Source organism: Chanodichthys erythropterus, chromosome 8 (genome assembly GCF_024489055.1).
Source record: "Chanodichthys erythropterus isolate Z2021 chromosome 8, ASM2448905v1, whole genome shotgun sequence".
Classification (NCBI taxonomy): Eukaryota; Metazoa; Chordata; class Actinopteri; order Cypriniformes; family Xenocyprididae; genus Chanodichthys; species Chanodichthys erythropterus.
In genome coordinates this window covers 12,622,523-12,645,198 of record NC_090228.1, presented here as the reverse complement: position 1 = coordinate 12,645,198, position 22,676 = coordinate 12,622,523, and the positions used below count along the sequence as shown (strand labels likewise).

General features: G+C 37.4%; 1 protein-coding gene across 8 annotated transcripts in view; it reads right to left on the bottom strand.

Moving 5' to 3' along the window:
- Positions 1 to 530: 530 nt before the first annotated feature.
- Positions 531 to 22,676, bottom strand: part of abcc9 (ATP-binding cassette, sub-family C (CFTR/MRP), member 9) — a 42,471-nt gene continuing 20,325 nt past the window's right edge. For 5 of the 8 annotated variants that reach the window (XM_067391858.1, XM_067391849.1, XM_067391855.1 and 2 more), the window contains 22 exons: positions 21,779 to 21,880; positions 20,497 to 20,581; positions 20,251 to 20,331; positions 19,295 to 19,432; positions 18,991 to 19,116; positions 18,703 to 18,802; positions 18,333 to 18,613; positions 18,099 to 18,250; positions 17,921 to 17,990; positions 17,564 to 17,721; positions 15,905 to 15,997; positions 15,390 to 15,492; positions 14,578 to 14,679; positions 14,352 to 14,472; positions 10,943 to 11,073; positions 10,363 to 10,441; positions 8,858 to 8,966; positions 7,125 to 7,228; positions 6,786 to 6,919; positions 6,377 to 6,439; positions 5,601 to 5,781; positions 2,031 to 2,169 (listed from right to left, as the gene is read on the bottom strand). In XM_067391858.1, coding sequence (XP_067247959.1) covers positions 5,644 to 5,781; positions 6,377 to 6,439; positions 6,786 to 6,919; positions 7,125 to 7,228; positions 8,858 to 8,966; positions 10,363 to 10,441; positions 10,943 to 11,073; positions 14,352 to 14,472; positions 14,578 to 14,679; positions 15,390 to 15,492; positions 15,905 to 15,997; positions 17,564 to 17,721; positions 17,921 to 17,990; positions 18,099 to 18,250; positions 18,333 to 18,613; positions 18,703 to 18,802; positions 18,991 to 19,116; positions 19,295 to 19,432; positions 20,251 to 20,331; positions 20,497 to 20,581; positions 21,779 to 21,880 — 2,470 coding nt within the window. In that variant the 3' untranslated portion in view covers positions 2,031 to 2,169; positions 5,601 to 5,643. Of the gene's footprint in view, positions 2,170 to 5,276; positions 5,341 to 5,600; positions 5,782 to 6,376; positions 6,440 to 6,785; positions 6,920 to 7,124; positions 7,229 to 8,857; positions 8,967 to 10,362; positions 10,442 to 10,942; positions 11,074 to 14,351; positions 14,473 to 14,577; positions 14,680 to 15,389; positions 15,493 to 15,904; positions 15,998 to 17,563; positions 17,722 to 17,920; positions 17,991 to 18,098; positions 18,251 to 18,332; positions 18,614 to 18,702; positions 18,803 to 18,990; positions 19,117 to 19,294; positions 19,433 to 20,250; positions 20,332 to 20,496; positions 20,582 to 21,778; positions 21,881 to 22,676 lie in introns of all 8 variants that reach the window. The other 3 variants (XM_067391854.1, XM_067391850.1, XM_067391857.1) reach the window with 2 other exon arrangements.

Sequence of the window (22,676 nt, the reverse complement as noted above, 5' to 3'; positions counted from 1 at the left end):
AACCTAATACAAAGTAAATATTATCCAGATAGTTTTCAGTGCGTTTTCACAATTCAAAATGCAATTATTTAAATTTTATCTTTATCATTACACACTTAATATGTTTCTCACACAGTATAAATGGGTTTATGAAAATATATAGCTGCTTTATTAATAGAAATGGGGCATCTGGGAGGCATCAAAATGGAAAGTTCTATGAATTAGCGAAAATGTGGGCAGAAGGCGGCGCTGTGTAGCAAACTATTTTCTCCTAAGGAACTGAGTGAGTGGTAACTCGAGATTTTTATGTGTGTGAGGGATCTCATTAGTTTAATAATAATAATAAATTAATGTATTACTTTCCTGTAGGCTTTTCACCCAGTATGACCATCTGTTGCTGTGGCATTCGTTGTTCTGTAGAGCTGAGCACCATAAATGTTAGATATATTTTTTAATGTTCCTTTTTACATTTTTGCTAGTAGTTTTCTGTTTAATAATTGTTTTGCTTAAAAGTATGCAATGGCACTCAAGTAAACACACAAAGCAATTTTTATTTTCATTTCATGTGTAAAAAAAAAAGAAGTAGGCACAGTATAATGCAGTTAAATGCTTATGGTACAAATGCCATTTTAATTACATATGTACATTTAAAACAGTCCATCATGACTAGCATGCAAATACCTCAAAATAGCAGTAATTGCAATATGACAGGCTGAAATGTGCTGCTGTTGGCTCGCAGTGAAGTTTGACGTCGTGTTTACACATCACCGGAGTGTGTAACGCGTGTCGACTGCCGTTTTACGCACATGGTTGGATTCACAAGTTACTGGAATATCACTGCTCAAGTGTGACATCACAACTCACTGCAAACATTCATCAAATCACTGACCCTGACAGTACGTGTCCAATGAACGGAAAGATTTCCCACAGTGGTTACACCAAACACAGCAATGCATCATTTTACTGCAGGGACCAAGAGTCACTTGCAAAATATTGTTTAGATCATCTTTGACTGTGACTTCCAGAAAGTCGAACGTTCAAATAAAGAAAGCTGAAGGTTAAAAGTGATGTGCGGGTAGAGACTGGCACTCCATTAAAGGGAGATGAGAGAAACAAACGAGGTTATGTACAATATATCGCCTGGGTGTACAGAGACTGCAGACTCATTTTGACATCCCAATAATAAAACCTCATAGGAGAGATAGATCACATGGTTTGAAATGATATTTAACTGTAGTGTACTTAAAAAAAGTCTTTGCCTATTTTCTTAAAACTACAATGTGTTTTAGAGTGTTTTTTTTTTTTTTTAAACTGGGTTATAGGGTGAGCCTCATAAGAAAAATGTCCAAATCATGGACATTAGTTATTTCATTTCAAAGTGAAAAATGACATGGACAACAGTTTTCATGGAATTCACCCTCTTATTCTTTTGGATAAGGAGCAAATGTTTAAAATGGAAAATTCCTGAACAAAGACTGATACAACATTATCACAAAAAAGAAAAAGAATGAAAATAAGCTTTTGGTTAAGTAATTTGCATAAGAGGAATACAGAAGAAAATATAAAATACAATCAGTTTTGTAGGGTGTGAATAACACAATAGGGTTGATGTGGTGGACATTGCAGGACTCCCCAGAAAGTGAGGGCTCGCAAGAGTGCAGGGTGCAGGCTTTGGGGAGCCAGCTATATTTGTCCTCCCTCCCTTAAATCTGTATCAGCAATGCACTTCAGACAGACAGACGAGAGCGTCAGGCCTCAAAGGACAGACATGCTCTGTACAGTGTTTGTACTAGTCAAAACACAGTAGATACTTATTGCTTATGCATTTCAGAGTACACAAATCATTACTTTAGAAAAAGAGCGGTAAGGTAACAAAATGCTAAAAAAGAGTCTAATACTGAGTTTAGGGTTCATATGAAACATAACCGCTCAGAGTCTGTGTGTAGTTGAGTCCTTTCCGATGCCTGTGCCAATGCATTGGCAAAAATGGCTGTAATTTTTTTTTATAAGGCCAAAAGTGGTATACTGATGTGGTGATAGAGATGAGTGACTCTACATGTCTGCTTTGACAATGGATGCAAACAAGCCGTCCTCTTGTTCCATGAGAATCTCTGGTTTTCCGTACTCCATGATGCTTCCCCTTTTCATCACAATGACTAGATCAGCAGTCAGGATAGTGTGGACACGATGCTGTGGAAAACAGGCACAATCAAGCAGATGTGTGCAAATGTGTTTCGATTAAAACAAAACCTTAGCTGTTAGGATTACATTTAACTTTCCCCTTTTGCTGCTCAAATCACTGCAGGTTTCTGTAATTTTGTCATTTCTATTACATGTAGTTTTATTTAAATTTTAGTAATTTTAGTACTTCAACTTATTTAGTTCAAGTTTTTCATCTAATATTTATATTTTATATTTCATAAGTTTTTTTTTTCATATAGTTTTATTTCAATTAACAAAATGTTTTAATAGTTTTAGTTTCAGATAAACTGATCAGTCATATAGGATTAATCAATTGCTACACCTAAAATTTTTTAAACAACATTTGTCCAATTTCGTGACAATATTTCTTACATTTTCCCCAGTGTCACTCCTCGTATTAAAGCTGCTGTAAGCAATTTCATCTGTTCAATTGTGATTGTTAGTTAAAAAAGGATACCGACTTCTTCTTCTTTTTTTTTTTTTTTTTAACAGACACTGGTGTTACCAAAGCCAGAGTGTGTTTTCTTAGGACAACTTTTCATTGATATCTCTCAGGTAAGAGCATTTTATGTCATATTGTCTCTATTCAGACTTTTAAAAATACATTTTTCATAACACAGGACTGTGTAAGTGAACAGCAAAAAAGCTTAAAGCTTATTAAAAATTGTGAAGGATAAATGGCGACCAGTTAAAACACCTAATATATTATTTAAAAAATAATATACACTTTCATATACTTTCTTAAATTTAACCTTCATGTTAAAGGAAATAGTAGTCAAATGCTAGTCCGTCACATCTGTTTTAGGTTTTATTTCACGTTCATGTTTTCAGAATGTTTTATTTTGAAATTTATCATAAATGTGTTTTATGTCATGTGATTCCCTGTTCCCTCATGTGATCTTGTCATGTGCTTCTTTTACTTCATGTGTCATTTTCTGATAAGTGCCTACTCCATAAGAGTATGCGATTTCAGATGCAGCCCATGTGTAGCCTATATACAGTGGTGTGGAAAAGTGTTTGCCCCCTTCCTGATTTTTTTTATTTTTATTTTTTGCATGTTTGTCGTGCTTTAATGTTTCAGATCATCAAACAAATTAACAAAGGTAACACAAATAAACACAACATGCAGTTTTTAAAAGAAGGTTTTCATTATGAAGGGAAAACAAAATCCAAACCCACATGGCCCTGTGTGAAAAAGTGCTTGCCCCCTGTAAACATAACCTAACTGTGGTTTATCACACCTGAGTTCAGTTTCTCTAGCCACACCCAGGCCTGATTACTGCCACACCTGTTTGCACTCAAGAAATCACTTAAATAGGACCTGCCTGACAAAGTGAAGTAGACCAAAAGATCCTCAAAAGCTACACATCATGTTGAGATCCAAAGAAATTCAGGAACAAATGAGAAAGAAAGTAATTGAGATCTATCAGTCTGGAAAAGGTTGTAAAGCCATTTCTAAAGCTTTGGGACTCCAGCGAACCACAGTGAGAGCCATTATCCACAAATGACGAAAACATGGAACAGTGGTGAACCTTCCCAGGAGTGGCCGGCCGACCAAAATTACCCCAAGAGCGCAGCGATGACTCATCCAAGAGGTCACAAAAGACCCCACAACAACATCCAAAGAACTGCAGGCCTCACTTGCCTCAGTTAAGGTCAGTGTTCATGACTCCACCATAAGAAAGAGACTAGGCAAAAATGGCCTGCATGGCAGAGTTCCAAGACGAAAACCGCTGCTGAGCAAAAAGAACATAAAGGCTCATCTCATTTTGCCTTGATGATCCCCAAGTCTGTGGACTGACGAGACAAAAGTTGAACATTTTGGAAGGTGTGTGTCCCATTACATCTGATGGTCTGGGGCTGTTTTGCTGCTTCAGGACCTGGAAGACTTGATGTGATAAATGGAACCATGAATTCTGCTGTCTTCCAAAAAATCCTGAAGGACTATGTCTAGCCATCTGTTCGTGACCTCAAGCTGAAGCGAACTTGGGTTCTGCAGTAGGACAATGATCCAAAACACACCAGCAAGTCCACCTCTGAATGGCTGAAGAAGAACAAAATGAAGACTTTGGAGTGGCCTAGACAATGTCCTGACCTCAATCCTATTGAGATGCTGTGGCAAGACCTTAAAAAGGCGGTTCATACTCAAAAACTCTCCTGTGTGGCTGAATTACAACAATTCTGCAAAGACGAGTGGGCCAAAATTCCTCCACAGCACTGTAACAGACTTGTTGCAAGTTATCGCAAACACTTGATTTCAGTTGTTGCTGCTAAGGGTGGCCCAACCAGTTGTTAGGTTTAGGGGGCAAGCACTTTTTCACATAGGGCCATGTGGGTTTGGATTTTGTTTTCCCTTCATAATAAAAACCTTCATTTAAAAACTGAATGTTGTGTTTACTTGTGTTATCTTTGATTAATATTTAAATTTGTTTGATGATCTGAAACATTAAAGTGTGACAAACATGCAAAAAATAAAAAATCAGGAAGCGAGCAAACACTTATTCACACTATATAGCCATCTTGTTTCCAAAGTCTGTTGTCTAGCTTCCTGTAACATTAAGTACCAAGCAGTAGTTGCTACATCTACTTTAGGGGACTTAATAGTGTATAAAGCTAGACAACAGACTATAGTCTTGTTCGAGATGAACTACACTAGCCTGCCACCAGCTGGCGAGATCTGCCAGTCGGAGGTGGGGCTGGAGAACAGAGACAGCCGTCAGGTCGGACACTTCGTGCTTTCCGTAGTGTGCTGAACCAACGTCATTCATGGCAGACCACTCGATATTTGCGTTGATTGTAGCCAAAGAAGTGGATGCGATTGAAATTCACGTTTGAATATCAGATATTCAAAATCAAGATTGGTTAAATGCAGGAACTTGTCAAAGAAAAAACACGCAATACACATTGTCCTTGTCATCACAGAATCTGACCAATGAGCATAAAGTGTGTCGTCATCAAGACTTTCGCAGACGATTTTGAGCAACTGCAGCGCCTGACCTAGGCAGCTGGTCTCGTTTTGCTCTGACGGTACTTTGAATGCACATGTGATTGTAAGGCGGCTGTAGCGCCGATCAAAGTCGGACAAATTTTCTAACCAGAATGCACTGCTTTTGTCAGGCGGCAGCCAATCTTTGCGGTGCCGCATGAAGTCGAACAAGCCTATTGGAAACAAGACGTGAGGTAAAGGAACCAATCAGAACATGACAAATGAAGCAAAGGAACACATGACAAGATCACATGAGGAAACAGGGAATCACATGATAAGAAACATGACTATGATGAAATTCAAAATATCAGACATGGAAACATGAATGCTGTTGTGATGTGACATAGTCAACCTGCTTTAGAATAGGGTTAGTGGCTGTGAGCTAAGATGATCTAATAGGGCGCCCACATATAGGAAGCTCTTGGTTACCAACCAATGTACCAGGCGTAGGTGCCTGGGGCGGAGCCAAAGCACGGTTACTTGTGCGTCCGGACTAAGATGCTGAAGAGGCTGTCTTCCTGCGCCAAGAGGTTAGGAGCGCTGTCGCACTCTACCAGAATCCCAGAGGAAAACACCAGCACCTGCTCCGCCTCCAAGATGGAGGAAACCAGGTGCTGTGTCAGAGGAAGAGAGATGGGTGGACAGAGAAGGAGAAGAAAGAGAGGGGAAAAGGGGATGAGGGTGAGGAGAAGAAAATGCGTGGAAAGCGCAGCAAACACAGCAGCAGACAGAGATCATGCATTTATCCAGAGCTTAATGTTGTTCTGTGGCACTTTAAAAACACTTTTATTTTTTTTTACTGGATGCATTATAAGTGACACAAACCGAGGCAGAAAAAAACATTTTTTGTGTAACTGTGGCTCTGAATGTTTAAAGTACAAACATCAGATTACAGTGGCCGCGGGCTTATACTTATGAGCCAATGTGTTAATAGCAAGAGACTGATAGTAAACTGATTTTTAGCTGTCAGAAGTGGTGGAGAAAGATGAGAACAGAGAAAAGAGTGAAGATGTCACAGCCTGGCAAGCATTAAAAGTCCTTATCTAAAGATGTATTTCTGTATTGTTTTGAATATTTCTTTGCCTGTATTTTCATATAGACCAGCAAAACAAATATATATATATATATATATATATATATATATATATATATATATATATATATATATATATATATATATATATATAGGGTTGATATAGTGTAACTTACCGCTATTGTGACAACCGTCCGATCAGCAAACGCAGTCATTACCACTTTCTGAAGAATATTTTCCTGTTGAATTTGCCACAAAATAATTTTTAGTACCAAAAATATATAATGAATATAATGAGTGAAATATATAATATATAATGAGTGAAATAATATCCTGTTTCACTCTAAAATATGTCACATTATGGGAGTAAATTTTGTTTGTTTTTTAATAAATCCAAGTTAAAACTGAAATATGGAAGCCTATTTTCATCAAAATCTTGGTAAATCATAATTACAAGGTAAAAAAATTAACATAAAAGTTGTGACTTGTCTCATAATTATGATTTAGTATCTCGCAGACTTAATTATGATTCACTAAACTATGATTTTATTTTTTTATGTGGCAGAAATGGGCAGTAGCTTGTACCGTGGCCATGTCTATAGAAGCTGTTGCCTCGTCCATAATTAGGATGCTGCTTTTGCGAACAAAGGCCCGGGCAAGACAGAAAAGCTGTCTCTGTCCCACACTGAAGTTCTCCCCTCCTTCTGTTACCACAGCATCTGGGGGAAGACATATGATGCTTTACAGCTGTTCAGATTTACAAAATATCACTTTTCACTGGATAAAACTAAATGATTCAGTTCATGATAAAAAGGTCAGGAGACTCCAGCTTTTAATTTTGATGAATTTACAGTCGGGGTGACTGACCTTATTATGTCAACCAATTCTGATAAGGGTTAAATAGTTGAAGAGGATCGTGCTTACCCAATCCTCCTGGGAGTGCTTTCACCATGTTCTTTAATTGGGCGATTTCAAGTGCTTCCCAAAGCCTGTCATCGGTGCAAGTGCGCTCAGGATCAAGATTTAACCTAAAAATGCACACATACACATTCAGATCAAACTATCATCATTTACTCACCCGCGTGTCATTAGAAAACTGCAGAAATGTCTTTTTTTTTAAGTGAAAGATAAAAAGAGACATTTAGAAAAATGTTCATGCTGCTCTTTTTCATTCAATGAAAGTGAATACTTAGGCTGTCAAGCTCCATAATAGAAAAAAAAATCACCAAAAAAAGTTTGATAAAAGTGGTCCAAATGATTCATGTTCTATATTCCATGCCCTCTGAAGCCATATGATAGCTTTGTGTGAGGAACAGCTTCAATTTTCAATATTTTTTAAAAGAAAGTAGTACTTTTATTAAGCAAGGATTCATTAAACTGATCAAAAGTGACAGTAAATATACATTTATAATGTTAAAATTTTAGGGTTTTTCACAAAAATATTAAGCAGCACAACTATTTTTGACATTGATAATAATAAGAAATGTTTCTTGAGCATCAAATCAGCATATTAGAATGATTTCTGAAGGGTCATGTGATCAATTGGACTAATGATACTGAAAATTCAGCTTTGATATCTCAGGAATAAATTACATTTTAAAATCTTTTAAAATACAAAAGCAGTTACTTTAAATTGTAATAATATTTCACAATATTACCATTTTACTATAATTTTCAGATCAAATAAATGCAGCCTTGGCGAGCAGAAGAGACTGAGCCCAAGTTTTGAACGGTGGTGTACATGAACATTTTTTAGGCACTCAACAATCCCAGTCACTTTCATTGTCTGTATGTATGGAAAATATGTGAAGAAAGATGTGGAATTGGAGCATCATCAGGTTGACTAAAATATGACAGAATTTACATATTTGGATGAACTATATTAACAATAAACTCAAGTGACATTTAGTTAATGCACCCAATGACCATAAACGGCAATACTAATGAACCCATATTCGCATCCGTATTAACACGCTGGGAAATGGCTTCCAACCACAGCTTCTTCCTTTACGGCCTGCGTTTTCCAAAATTAAAATCAAGAAGAGATTTGCTGTACCAATAACTCATACGCTCTGTCTCATGGGCCCAATGATCCATTAGGCCTGCTTCATATAAACATTGTCATGACAACAGCTTGCCCAAAACCATTCCCAGATGACTTGTGATGGTGGTTCAGTTTTTTTTCCTCCTTATCCCTTGGCGGCCTATTTAAACAAACCCCATATGCTCACTGTCTTCAAAAACAAACATGACACTTAGTATCCGTGAGAAGTTCAAACAAGCTTGGAGCTGAGGACACTTGTAGATACATATTGAATATCCAGTGAAAGAACTATTTAACACTGTTTGAAAAGAAAAAAACTAAACGTAGAAGAATGTATAACTTATTCTGAAAACAGCATAATTACGCAATGCCAATAAAGTGGAATGCCCCCTATGTCACATCCCAGGGGTCCCTGTGTTTTGTAAATGATCTGTGTTTATACTGAACTTCTGATTAAAAATGTCAGGCAGGAAGTGAGTGTTTATTGTCCCTGGTCTTGTCTGTTTGGGTCAGTTTAGCCTCAGTGAGTGCGTGAGGTGCATGCATTACGCAGATACTAATGTATTCGTGTGTCTGTTTGTATGTTTGAGCGAGCATGTTTGCGTGCGTTTACCGGATGGAGCCGCTGAACAGCACTGGATCTTGTAGGATGATTGACAGGCGGGATCTCAGGGTTTGTAGGGGAAGCTTGCAGATGTCAATGCCATCAATAACAATCTTTCCTAATGCCAAAAAAAAAAAGAAAGATCATGACAGGTTTTTAATTAGCTTTTATTTTGGTATTTTATCTATTTTATTTCTATAATTTTAGTTTAAGTTTTAGTAATTTTTGTTACATGCTTTAGCCATTTTTACTATTTTTTGTAAATATTTATATTTAGCTTTCATTATTTTTATTTCAGTTTATTTCAAGTTTATATTATAAGTTTTTTAAGCTGAAATTTTTCATCTAATATTTATATTTTATTTATTTTTTCAGCTTTATTGTAATTAACAGAAATGATTTTTAATAGTTTTAGTTAACAATAACATCACTGGTTTATATTTTTAATTTTGCTCATAAGAATTGAGATACTACATTAAATATTTGTAAAAGTAATTTGTTAAAAGGTGTTTAAAATTCTAGAAAGAAACAGCGATCAGTTACAGCACATAAAACATACACTTTCCATTATATATCAATATTAAGTCTTTTGTTAGTGTATGTTATGCATCAACCTAGATATTTAACATAAGATATGGCTATATTTAGCTCCTCACAAAATCTCAAACTAATCACAATAACATTCTTCTTCCCTTGAAGGATTGTTTTTATTAGTTTTGGGTGTTCAGGTCAGTTTACATTAACTTGACTTTAATACATAGTGAATATCTGTAAACCAAACAAGTTCTTAAGATTTTCATTTTAGCTTTATATGGACACAGTTAAGAGAGGGTCTGTGCTTTTCTGATTTAAAACATCTCATACAGCCGTGTTCATGTGCAAAAAGCAGCAAGAACTGTTTGATTTGGCTAAAGATTTATTTTGGCCAAGGGAAATATGAAGTTAATGGTGCACGCTGGATAATATGATAAAACTCTTGGAGAAAATAACTGTGACTGTTATATATTGTGTGTCTGTTTATGTTTATAATAAAAACAATAGCCAAAACCTGATGCAATATCTTAAAAGTAACACTACTAACTTTTTCCGTAGCATTTTACCTTATACGTTGACAAAATATACATATAGCATGATTTAGATAAAGTATTTTTTTATACAAATTCTGTTTGATATTTTATTAAAATAAAAAATAAAAAAGACAGTAAGACTCAACAGATCTCTATGGTTAATGTCTGAATATGACATCATGGCTGCTTGTCAAAGTGACAGTAACCATATGGTAACAGAACAAACAACACGGGCAAAGAAAAAAATGTTTCTGGGCCAAGCAGCTGAGGACATTAAAATAGCTTTATCATAAAACATCCATGGCTTTTCTTTCATATTTTCCTTTTTTCTTCAAGGGTCAGCGTCTCCCCAGCAGCCAGCTTGACATACATCTGACTGCTGTTATGCTCAGTGAACCATAATACATTATTAAATAGAGACTTGGAAGATGCCCTGGGAAGTCCTACCTTCGAAAACATCCACCATGTTGAAGAAGGCCAGAGACAGCGAAGACTTTCCACTGCCCGTTCTACCACAGATGCCCACCTGCGACATTAAGAATAACACGTCAGTGCTTTACACAGCTTGACATTTTCAGATCGCTTTTGTATAAACATGCTCAGGGCCTCTGTTCTCCTAAATTTCACAAAGTAGTGTGGACAGTTACAGTTGCCATGTCACAATAAGAAGCCATCTGTGCTGTCATATTCGTATATTGTAAGCCAGGGCACCTCTTAAAAACAAGTTAGACTAATAAAGATAAAAGCTGCACTGTGTTGTTGGTATTAAGGCAGATAATAATTGTGGTTTGACAGTGCAATGAGAAAATTAACACTACTGTGACAAAACCGCAACTGAGTGGTACAGTTCGTGCTACAATCGGTATCATGACAGCCGAATGCTCTTTGAGGTTAACGGACAGCTTGAGAGTAATAATATTGTTAATTTATTGCAGGGTTATTTTAGTATTAATTATATTCAATTATAGTATTTTTGAATTAGCTTTTAGTTTACTTTTTTTTCTGAGAGTTGTAAGTTGGTGTGTACCTTCTGCCCAGGGTTGATGTGAGCATTGACGTGTTTGAGGACGGGTTTGAGCATGGAGTCGTAACGGACACATAGATCATGGATCTTTATTTCGCCGTGCTGTGGCCAGTCTTCTGGTACCTGTGAGACATCTGAAATCACATAAAAACCAGAAGGAGAATGATTGTGACCAACAAATTAAAGTGAATGAAAGATCTGGATTTAGGTTACCATTACATATAATCAATACTGATACCAGTGTCCTCATGCTATAACAAAGTCCCTTTAAGACAAGTCATTTCACTCGGCGGCCATCTTTGAAACGCCTCTCGGGCATCCTGGGCATCATGCAATCTCTTTGAATGGGGAAACATCAAATTCTCCAAAACTGTTCGCCAACCTTACGATTAAATTTCATATTTGAAATCACCAATAAAATCTAACAACAACCGGATCATAAATTTAGTTTCTAAACGCTTGAATGACAAAAAAACCATTTTTCAGGCTGAATCAAGCTAATGCGCATGTGCAGACCTAACTGCGTGTCTCTTCGGAGGTGCGCGTCTGACTGTTTCTATAGAAACCGGTGATTCTAACAGCCGCTGAAGTGACGCGATGACTTTACCAGTCGGCAATTGGCTCTTATTTAGAAGGCGGGACTTATTCCGCCATATTGAGCGTTACACTTTCTCCCATTCAAAAAAATACGAGTGACACGTCTTGTGTTATAGAGTGCCCCAGGGATGACGCGTTTTTGTAGGCCAACCGGGAAGTTAGCGGCGCACGGGTTCCCTCGGTTGAAACCCTATGCATTTTTCCCATAGACTTTTGGAAAATCGCAGAAAATAAGCTCTGTGTTTAACAAAGGGTTGTCACTTACACGTTTTGTCTATCAAGATAATCTTTACAAGTTAACACAACATTTATAGATTTTGAAGCCTAAATAAAGTCATCAGATATAAAAGGCTAACAGTAGGCTATAAACGGACTACAGCACACCATGATCGCGGATCAACGTCGTCACCACCAAGCTTCCTCAAACTGTATTTAAAAAACAACTCTATTTAAAAACATGCTCGCTGATTATGATCTGTCTGTGCTGTTATGAATACTTATCCACTTTTTCACGAGAAATGCTGTCCAAATGTCCCGTTTTTAATAATGACGTCTAAAGTCCCCGCCAAAGGAAGTAGTCCCTTTTAGCAATTTGTTAGCAACCGCCGATTTGAAGACACAGTAAAAGTTTAAAAAATCACAAGTGGGTTATAACTGGTGTGTTTTATGTCATAGATCAAAACGTGAAAGTATTTAGAGGCTTTGTTAAACACAGACCTTATTTCAGGCGATTTAGCAAAAACCCATTCAAAAAACCCATAGACTTTACGGCGCTGGAACCGGAAGTCCAAAAATGCGAACTCGCTTCCGGGTTTTGCCTACAAAAATGCGTCATCCCTGAGGCACTCTTATTGTCCTTGGCTATAACCATTAGAAGATAAAATATAGCAAAACCGACAGGTGATCTCAACATGTCGGCCATCATAAAGGGATACCAACTTTGGTATCACTTTATTTTGATGGTCCCCTTTAGATATTCAGTTGACTATAAATAACATTGCACCTACATGCGGACAGTGTGTGGACCATTGCGAAATGCGGACGGCTGAAGTATACTTTAAGGTTAGGGGTTAGGGTTAGTAGACATGTAGTTGCTAAGTTACGTATAGTGAGTAGAATGTCTGATGGGAGACAAATCAAAATAAAGTGTTAGCAGATATTATTATATTATATACTGACATATCTTAAAATATGTCACAGCCATAGTTTTGTCTCAAGATGCACACAAGTAATGTTTTTTTTTCTAAGGCATGTTTATAAAAGTTACTTAAATGTCCTAATCCTGGCTTAAAGGATTAGTACATTAAAATGAAAATTACCCCATGATTTACTCACCCTTAAACCATCCTAGATGTACGACTTTCTTCTTTCAGACGAATACAATCGGAGTAATATTAATAATCACCCTGATGCTCCTAAGCTTTATAATGGCAACCACCTGTTTGAAACTCAAGAAAGTGCATCCATCCATCATAAACATACACCACATGGCTCGGGGAGGTAAATAAAGGCCTTCTAATGTGTTTGTGTAAGCAAAATATCCATATTCAACAAGTTATAAAGCAAAATAGCTTACACCAGACCGCTAAGGCTACGTCCTACAAAAAAGTCATAAGTTGAATACAGAAGACGGTCTGGTGGAAGCTAGTTATTTTACTTTATAACGTGTTAAATATGTATATTTTTCTTACACAATAACATTGCTTCACTTACGAAGGACTTTATTAACCCTCCGGGCCGTGTGGAGTACGTTCATGATGGATGGATGGATGGATGGATGGATGGATTTTTTTAAAGTTTCAAACAGGTGGTTTCAGTGCACTACCATTATAAAGCTTAGGAGCATAAAGGTGATTATTAATATAACTCTGATTGTATTCGTCTGTAAGAAGAAATTGATATACACCTAGGATGGCTTGAGGGTGAGTAAATCATGGGGTAATTTTCATTTTAAAGTGAACTAATCCTTTTATCTAAGCACTCTCTGTGAAACTAGGCCATAGTCAACAGAATATCAAAAGGGGACCATCAAAATACAGTGTTACTCCTTTATGTAAACTAATATAGCTTATCTGGGCCACCGAATGTGTCTGAAGGCATAACTTCATGTGAGTGTACAATATTTCAAAAGTACTATTTATGTCTTTAGGCGTAAAACCTTTTTAAGTGGAAATAAACCCTTTAATATTGTGGTAAAGCATGTTTCTGGATAGAATTTGGTTTACAGAATGGTTAGCTACAGAATGTTCTTTTCTGCCCAGTCAGTGGATTAAGTGCCGACACACATGACTTTATGTGAGGAGAGTGAAAGTAGACATAACAGTGATACATCAATGGCAACAAAAACCCAGAAGACTACAAGTGAGCACTTTAACAAGCTGCAATTAACACTGCTATATATGGTGTCCAAATGTCAAAGTTTTGTCGCGTGCCTACCACTATCCAGCTCAGTTTTCCATTATGTCACTGACAAGGAGATGGAGAATAAGCTATTGATAGAGTGGCGCTAACAGGCTATGGCTAAAACTCCTTTTTCTCTGGTCTTTCCCACTTCGTCTCTAGAGGCGAGTGTTTAGATGTACTAAATGTCCTTTCGTGATGCTCTCAGTGGTTTATGTCAGGTCGCTCTGTCCCAGTTCACTGAAATGTGAGGAAATGCACATGTACTGTAGCAGCGCTCCGAACGCCAGGAAGCTGAAAATATGGGATTTTATCTTGTAGGTCTAAATCTTAATTTAGAGACTAAATAAAACTCTGGATTATCATTAAAATATTTTTAGTAGAAAAATAAATGTGTCAGAAAAAGATTTATTACCCATGGATCCTTCATAGTTCTCAGATTCTGTGCTCAGGAAGCTGTTGACCTTCTTTACTGCAGCCATCTGGACCTCCAGGTCTGCCAGATTCCTCACCACCCAGTTCAGGTAGTTTGTCACCTTAAAAGCACGTTGAAGACTTTAAGTGTTTTTTTAAATCACTGAGATGAACCTGATGACCACTTTTGCATGCTATAAATTCAGTAAAGCTGTGTTTAAACTCACAGTGAGGGCATACGTTAGACCCAGTCCAACCAGACTGGACTCTGATGAGGTCCAGATAGCTGCCACTGCTGCAGTGAGGACAATCACAGCACCCAGATAATCCTGAGAGGAAAATACAAAATGGTATTATAGGTTTTTAAGATACCACAGTTTTACTAGTTGATAGCAATACTGTTAATTAAATGTTATAGTTCTCTGCACCAATTTTGATACTAATGTGCTATTGCACACGCTTCTTTATTTGAAAAGTTAATTAAAAAAGTTATATTAAACTAAAACAAAAGTATTTCCAAACCGATCGCATGAGAAAACGTAACTATTTTATAAGGTGGCGATTTTACATGAACTCATATGACGTGATTCGTACAAAAACATACTATTTTTAGGAAAAAAAGCATGAAGCTCCACCCCAAAATCTAACCCTCAGTGGGTGTAAGCAGATTGTCCGAAAACATACGAATGGGATCATATGAATTCATATGAATTAGCAACCAACTCGCCAAAACGTACAATAGTTACGAATTGTCGTGAGATTGTTGATATTGCTACATTGCTGCCTACATTTTTTCAGGTTGTAATTATTCAAGTAAAGTCTTTTTGTTGTTGTTGTTTTTGTGTTCCGTTTCTTATTTTGCTTTCATTTACGCTCATTTGTTGAATGTGATTTAATTTATATATTCGGCAAGATGACTGGTAGTGTTTTAGTATCAACTTGGTACTTTTGATATCCCTAATATTTCTATCTTTAGATTCAACACCTCTGAAATCTATAAAAACTCAAGACGATCATTAGCATGTGGAACTTTACTTACAGTTCTGACCTCCAGCCACCGGTTGGCAGCAGAGAGAAATAGGTAGGCTGTGTTGTTGGTGTCAGTTAGCTCCAACATGCGTTGCTTAAAGCGAGCCTCATGCCTGAAAACAGAGACCTTCTACTATGTGAGTCAAAACCATTTAGTACGTGATACAGAGCCGTGACCGACTACAGCTAAACAGTAACACAGCTGTGAAGGATGAGAGTGTTCAATTAATTCATGTAAACACTCTGGAGACTTGACAGAGGAGATGAAAGCTTAATCTTTTAATGTTTATTGTCGGATTACTTAAAGTCAAAGATGGTTGAATGTGCACCATGTGTATATAAGAAATGGCCTGGAGCCACTGAGACTGCATCAATCCTGCATGGCTGATACCACACAAAAATGGCTTTGTATCATGGCTGTTGTCACTCATTTGCAACTGCTTAGTTGTGCATCCAGTTAGGGATTCAGAGAGAAAGAGTTATTTAAACAGCCATGTGCTCTCAGAAAAATCTAGATTCACTGACCTGAATGCTCGAATGGTGGTGAGGCCTTCTGCAGTCTCAGAGAAATGACAGAGAAGGGGCAGTTGAGTGGAGTCATCGAGATCTTGTAGATCTCTGAAGGAGAAAAAGAAAAAAACAGCAGACAGAGAGTCAAAAGAGATTAGTCGGGTTCTGGAAGTGAAAATGTCTTTCAAAATCTGATTTTAACGATTACTGTATAAACTTTGCAAGACAGAACTATCATGAGCTCCAAGCTTGCTAAACAATGGAATAATGCTTCTGTAACACTGTGATAATAGTCAAATTTCAGGTGAAGTACAACACTACAGACAATGTTGTTTTGTAACAAGGTAGTTACTTGACATGCAATGTTGCAGTGTTAGTGCATGAAGAGAAAATATGTTAGATTTAGTTGCATCATTTACAATGTTTATGGGATTAATTTTATTATTTTATTTATTATTTTCCTTGAATCTAATGATATGCTGTGACTGGTCTTGGAGCTAGTTGGTTTAGTTAAAATTATTTTTGTTAAAATAGCATTGTAGAAACTTGGAAACAGCCGTTTCACTTGCCATCATACATTGCACAGGACTGGGAGAGTATTGGTATTGTTGATACATTGGTATTTAAAGCAGTTTCTGATATACTGGTGTTTTTAAGGGGGTTTCCAAGGGGGTTGAGAACATGCTAACAAGATAATGCAAAAGCAGCAAAAGCCATTTTTTCCATCTGGTGATGAACACCTGAGTGTAGCAGACTGTGAAAAAAGGAAAAATGTGGAGCAGGGTTCAATTTATTGATTGTTGATTGGATTTTGAGATGTGGGCGTTGCAGTCAAAAATGAATGTGAGCTTGGTGTCGATTGTAAGAAAGGGGCGGGGTTTGAGTTAACTAAATGATTGGAAAAGTCCATCATTCGTCACCAGAAGACCATGTTATGACATTTTGATTAAAGGTACTAAAGAGGATCTTTTCGTCGACTGAGAAACCAAAGACTGTTAGTGAGTTTTTGAAATGAGCGCAGAACAACCCCCCTCCTTCACAGCTCATTTCGAGGGAACGCCTCCCAAAACTCGTGCACGAGTATTGGAACACGAGTGTTTACCACCGGCATTCGCTGTATCGTGTTAGTGGATTCATTATGTCGGACTCACCGCAGGTAACTCATAATCTGCAGTTGTTACTCCTGTCTCCTGACAAAAACATTGCATGCGGCGCCTGTGGAGTGTGGAAAGTTACTGGAGCGCGCTGCCGTGCACGTCTCGCACAAGGAACGTCACGGCAGTGATCAACAAGCCAGAGGGCCAATCATTTACGTGATGATCACACAAACGATTGGCTAATGTTTTTAAGGCCCTACCTCGTGCACAGATGATGTATATTAATATTATTCCTTTCAGTGCACCTAATAAATAGTCTTTTATCAATTAGTAAAGACAATTTCAAGTAATATTGCAAAAATGTATAAAACAAAACATCCTCTATAGTACCTTTAATGGACTTTATTCAGTCAAGTTATTATGACATGTCTAAGTTGAGTTGGGTTAACTCAATTCTAATGTATCCTATACAAAGTAGAGATAACATGTTTCCAACCTGTGGAACCACTGTCCATGATTGAATTAAGTTCTGCCAAAGAGTTTTTTGAGTATTTTCATTGTTCAGTGGACTACTAACTTGGAAGCAACCCGGAAGTACTTCTGGATGAAATAGAAGGCTACAGCGAGGGGCACCAGTGCGATGAGGAAAGCAGGGGTGACAAAAGCAATGACTCCAATTGCCGAGAGACAGAGTAGAGTGGAGCGAGTGAGAGACTCTAGTGTTGGGGGAATGTGCTGTGGAGAGAGAACGAAAAAGTCACACATTAGCACATATACGCCAGATTCCTCATCTCATTAATACAATAATGTTGGCTACCACAGCACGAAGGTCACAAGTTTGTGTGGAAACCCAAGGCTTGTCTCAATAGGCTTAAAATGAAAGAGACGTACTTGACACTTCAAACAAATCTCTTTCTGTCTATCTTTCTCTCACCTGATCAATGATGTTGGTGTCCGCTGAGAAACGGTTCAGGATTTGTCCAAGTGGTGTGACATCAAAGAATCTAACAAAGGTGTAAAATAATATTTTATAATGACATTCCTGGTTGAGTCGATATCAGATATTGTGTTCCCCTCAAATAAGAGTAAGGTTTATAATAATGAGCAAGTACCTAATAGGAGCATGAATGATCTTGTTGAGGAGGTTGTGATGGAGGTTTGTAGCTGCAGCTACTCCTAGAAACTCTACAGTTAAGGAAGTGATAAGGCAGAGTGCTATCCCAGCCCCGCACAGGATAATAAACACTGGCACGTGGGAACGATGCTGTAAAACATGCAAAGAGATCCACTTCAGTATAACTACAAAGTAGAATATGAAAGATAACATTTCTGAAGTTATTTGTCACCTCTGCGATCTGTGTGGCATCATAGTTCTTTGTGTAATTGGTTGTGTTGACAAACGAATCGGCAAGGCTTTGGTTATTCGGGTTTAAGGACGTCCAAGCTGCTAGCCAATAGTCAATGGCCACCATAACTGAGTGCTTGGCCAACTTGGACGACACCATCAGAAAGACCATGAGGAAGCCACCTGAGGAAAGGTAACGGCAGCACATCTTCCATGGGATCTTAGAACGGCGGCTGGTTGTGGTGGACATGTTGTCGTCATCATCCTCCTCCACCTCCTCCTCTATGGAATGGAAAAAAAGAAGGTGTCCAAGACATGTTATTCCAAAAGAAAGAAGGAAAGGTTGTGCTGAAATGTTGACAAACATGTACCTTCATCCTCATCGTCAATCTGGTTCTTCGCCTCTCTGGAATAGAATGCTCTCCTCAGGGTCTTCCTCTCCAGAGTGGTCTGACTCTCCAGTTCGGTCTCCTAAAGCAAAGAAATAGAAACGCAACTTTTTCAAAACCTTCTTCAATTATTATTTTTTTTTACAGTTGTTTGAAGGTTGGAATACACTATATTACTTTTGCCCAGATTTTTGCCCTTTTAATAATAATCAACCCAACAAACCTTAAAAAATTTCATTGATGAAAATGATTGATTTAAAGGGGAAGGACCTTTTCAAGCTCTTGGTCTTGTCTGTTCATCAGGGTCTTCCAGTGTTCATAGAGTTCCACATCATGAGTCTGGATATCCTTTAATGTTCCCTCTCTCAGCACTGAACCGTCCTTCATGGCTATTATCTACCACACAGAGAAAGTAAGACAGAGTCTTAAAGCCATTTGTTTTGGATTATTGTCTTACTGACAGCAATTATTTAATCTTTAATTCAATAAAACATTCCCCTCTTTCAGAGTATCATGAAAAACCAGCCTTGAAATGTTCAAGATCATCAGTCAGCAAAGAAACCCAAGTAGTTACCCAGTCAGCATGGATAAGGTACTGCAGCTTATGAGTGACCAAGACCACCGTCCGTTTGTCATCCTGAAGGAACTTGAGTATCCCTTCTTGCATCAGATGATCACTGAGGTGGATGTCCAGGGCAGAGAATGGGTCATCCTATAGGTAAGCAAACCCAAACCATGTTAACTCAACTTCAATTCAATTTGAGACTGCAGAAACAGATCTAGATATTTAGGAACCCTTATTTAATATAGGAAACCTGGGTTAATTCAGCTTTTCTTGATGTTTGTTTCAACTTGAGACAACGCTACACAATTAAAAATAAAGGTGCCAAAAGGGAATTTTCTATTTTGAGTCCCCCAAAGAACCTTTCAACGAACCTTAAAAGAATGGTTCTTAAAAGAACCATTTTGTTTTAGTGTGAAAAACAATTTAACATTTAAAGAACATTTTCCCAATATAAAGAACCTTTTAGCAAGGTTCCATGGATGTTAAAGGTTCTTTACGGAACCATAGATGCCAATAAAGAACCTTTTTTTAAGAGCATAAATACTGAAAATTATATTAACAGAGAGTAATTAATTGAATAGAAATTATAAACTCTTTAAATTTGCTTAAATCACTTCCCAATTGACCCAAAATGCCACTAAATCAGCCCCATTGACTCTCTAGGATGTGAGACATAACGTCATTCCAAGGAATGGTAATTGGAACGAGATGAATTCATGATCCTGTCCAGAAGGGTGTGTAGTTATGTACAGTAATCCAATAACAGCCCTGCACATAACTGTGTTTTCTGCTATTGCTGCCACAACGTACCCTGTGCTATCATGTGTCAGTTTAGAAATCTCTTCTGGGAGTACCTTTGAGATTGAATTAAAAGCTGTAGTCATTCATAACATCTCAGACGTGTGGCATATCACTTGTAGAGGGTGGAGGTAGAAGTTATCTGTATTGGAAAAGTTGGTTCCTACCAGGAAAACAATGTTGGTGTTCTGGTACAGAGCTCTGGCCACACAGATCCGTTGTCTCTGACCACCACTGAGATTAATACCCTGTAGGATTACAACACACAAACACAAATTAAACACTTTTGATTCTGATGACATAGTTTAACATCATGGTAGTCTCAATAACAAGTTTTTATTTGATTAGTATCACAGCAGCTGAGGTCAGAGAGCTGGTCTCAAGCCCAGACACAGTGAGCTGTCCTCTCTTACCCGCTCTCCGATTTCAGTCTGGTCTCCAAAAGGAAGGAGGTCGATATCTGGTTGAAGCGAGCAGGCATCAATCACCTCTTTGTATCTGTCCAATAGATTTAGAGTTTAAAAATATAAGAATGTTTCCTCAAAAACCAAACCAAGTAGGATTCTTGAACATGAGATCTCTAGGGAGTGGAAATGAACCATGTCATGACCTGGAGTTTCCACAGGGAGTTTTATTTTAGTTGAGGTCTAGCCCTGAACGCTGTAAAAAAAAATCAACCCACTTGAAAATGTCAGTGTATGTGCTGACTGATTTAAAATCAAAGTGCTGTTAAGGCTACAAGGCACAATGGCAAGTTCACAACATTTTTTTCAATCATTTTGACTTTAAAGTCAATGTTAATCTCCATTCACGACCACTTTTATTTCTGTGATATGACATATTTTAAGTTAAAGTGGTGTTAGGGGAACGTTGGGGGTTCTGTTGAGGCACACAACAAAAACTAATATCCCATACGGCCTAAGTGACATAATTTCAAATTATTATTTTGATTACAGAAACAATACCTTTTTTAAGGAAAAATGTGCACCAATGAACTGTTCACAATGCAGATACATGCTTTAAGAAAGTAAATAAGGTCAGTTTTTAAGACTTTATGATGAACAAATTCAAATTGAAACTCATAAAATCAAGTAAAAAAATAAATAAATAAATAAACAAAGATGCTGTTCTAGCATAATGGCATTTTCTACAGTAAAGCTTTGAAGTACTAGGCTTCCCTGTAAGTTTCTGATTGAAAAGGGATATTTGATGAGAAAAAAATTTAAACTAGGACTTGATTTTAATCATTAGGGGTTAATTGGATGGTGAAAAGTAGGCATTCTGTATCAGAATGCTAAAACAGTTATGTAATGTTAGATCATGGTTGCTGAAAGGTTAAGGGAATGTTAGGGGAATGTTGTGTCATGCACAACTTAGTTAAAACGAATGTTCTATTGATGCAAACAATGAAACTAATATCCCACATGACCTAAGTGATGTCATTTCAAAAGAAAAGCAAGCTATTATTTTGATTAAAGAATTTATGAAGACAATTTGGGGAGAAAATATACACAGATGAATCATTCACAATAAGAAAGTAAATAGTGTCAATTTCAATTTTATGTTGACTTTAATTATGAAAAAATAGCGTTATGGTCAAGTAGAGATGACAGAAATTATTGTAATTAGTAAAATTGCTAACAAAAAAGTTGTTGGCATTTTCTACAGTGATGTTTTGAGATCTTTTGACCTCACCTTTGCTTATTGAAAGGACTTCCAAACGTGATGTTTTCCTCTACGGTGGCGTTCAGCAGCCATGACTTCTGCGTTGCATAGGCCACAGAGTACCTGTTTTTACTGAGCCATGACAGGGCGAGAAAGAGCGGAAGAAGGAAAGAACTGATAAGCTGGGAATGTGGATAAACACACTCAGCTTGCCATCACAGCAAACACTAATGTTTCTGCTATGAAATGAAGGAAAAACCTGGTTAATGATGAGATTAAAGCTACAGAGTAAATGCAGGGAGCCCTTCACTATGAGAGCTGATGTGTGTTTTATAATATTTTCTTCTGTCCTTTCGTAGTCAGAGACTGTTATAAGTAAGCTATTTCTGTAAAAATGTGATTTTTTCATAGGCGTAAATCGTGGGGGGGTCAGGACCCACCCCATCTGAGTGTTGTCCCCCCCTAAAAATATAATTAAAAACCACACTGTGTATTGTAAATAATATAATGATATATACTTAAATAATTGTGTTGCAATGAATGTGTCTGCTCAATTCACTGTGAGCCGAATGAGAGCCAGCCCCGCATTGCTGCTAAGTCGAAAGCGAAAGTAAAATGCGCATGGCCACACAGGCATTTATAAGCGATTTAAAAGCAAGGTGGAAAAAATTGGAAAACTCCAACATCCTGGTCTTCATGCTGCACTAACAATAGTAGTACACATATCCTTGCAAGTACAATTTTGGCTGTATTATCTGTGTCCTCTTCAAAAACTGCTCTTGAGAAATTTGATGTTTATTGTCAACTGTTAGATGAAATTTACGCCGATGAATGTTTTTACTTTTTCAACAATGCTGTGTTTGGCCAACATGGCAAGTTGTGACTCAGTCAATGGCGTGAGATTGGAAACCTGTTTTGGAAACAGTTA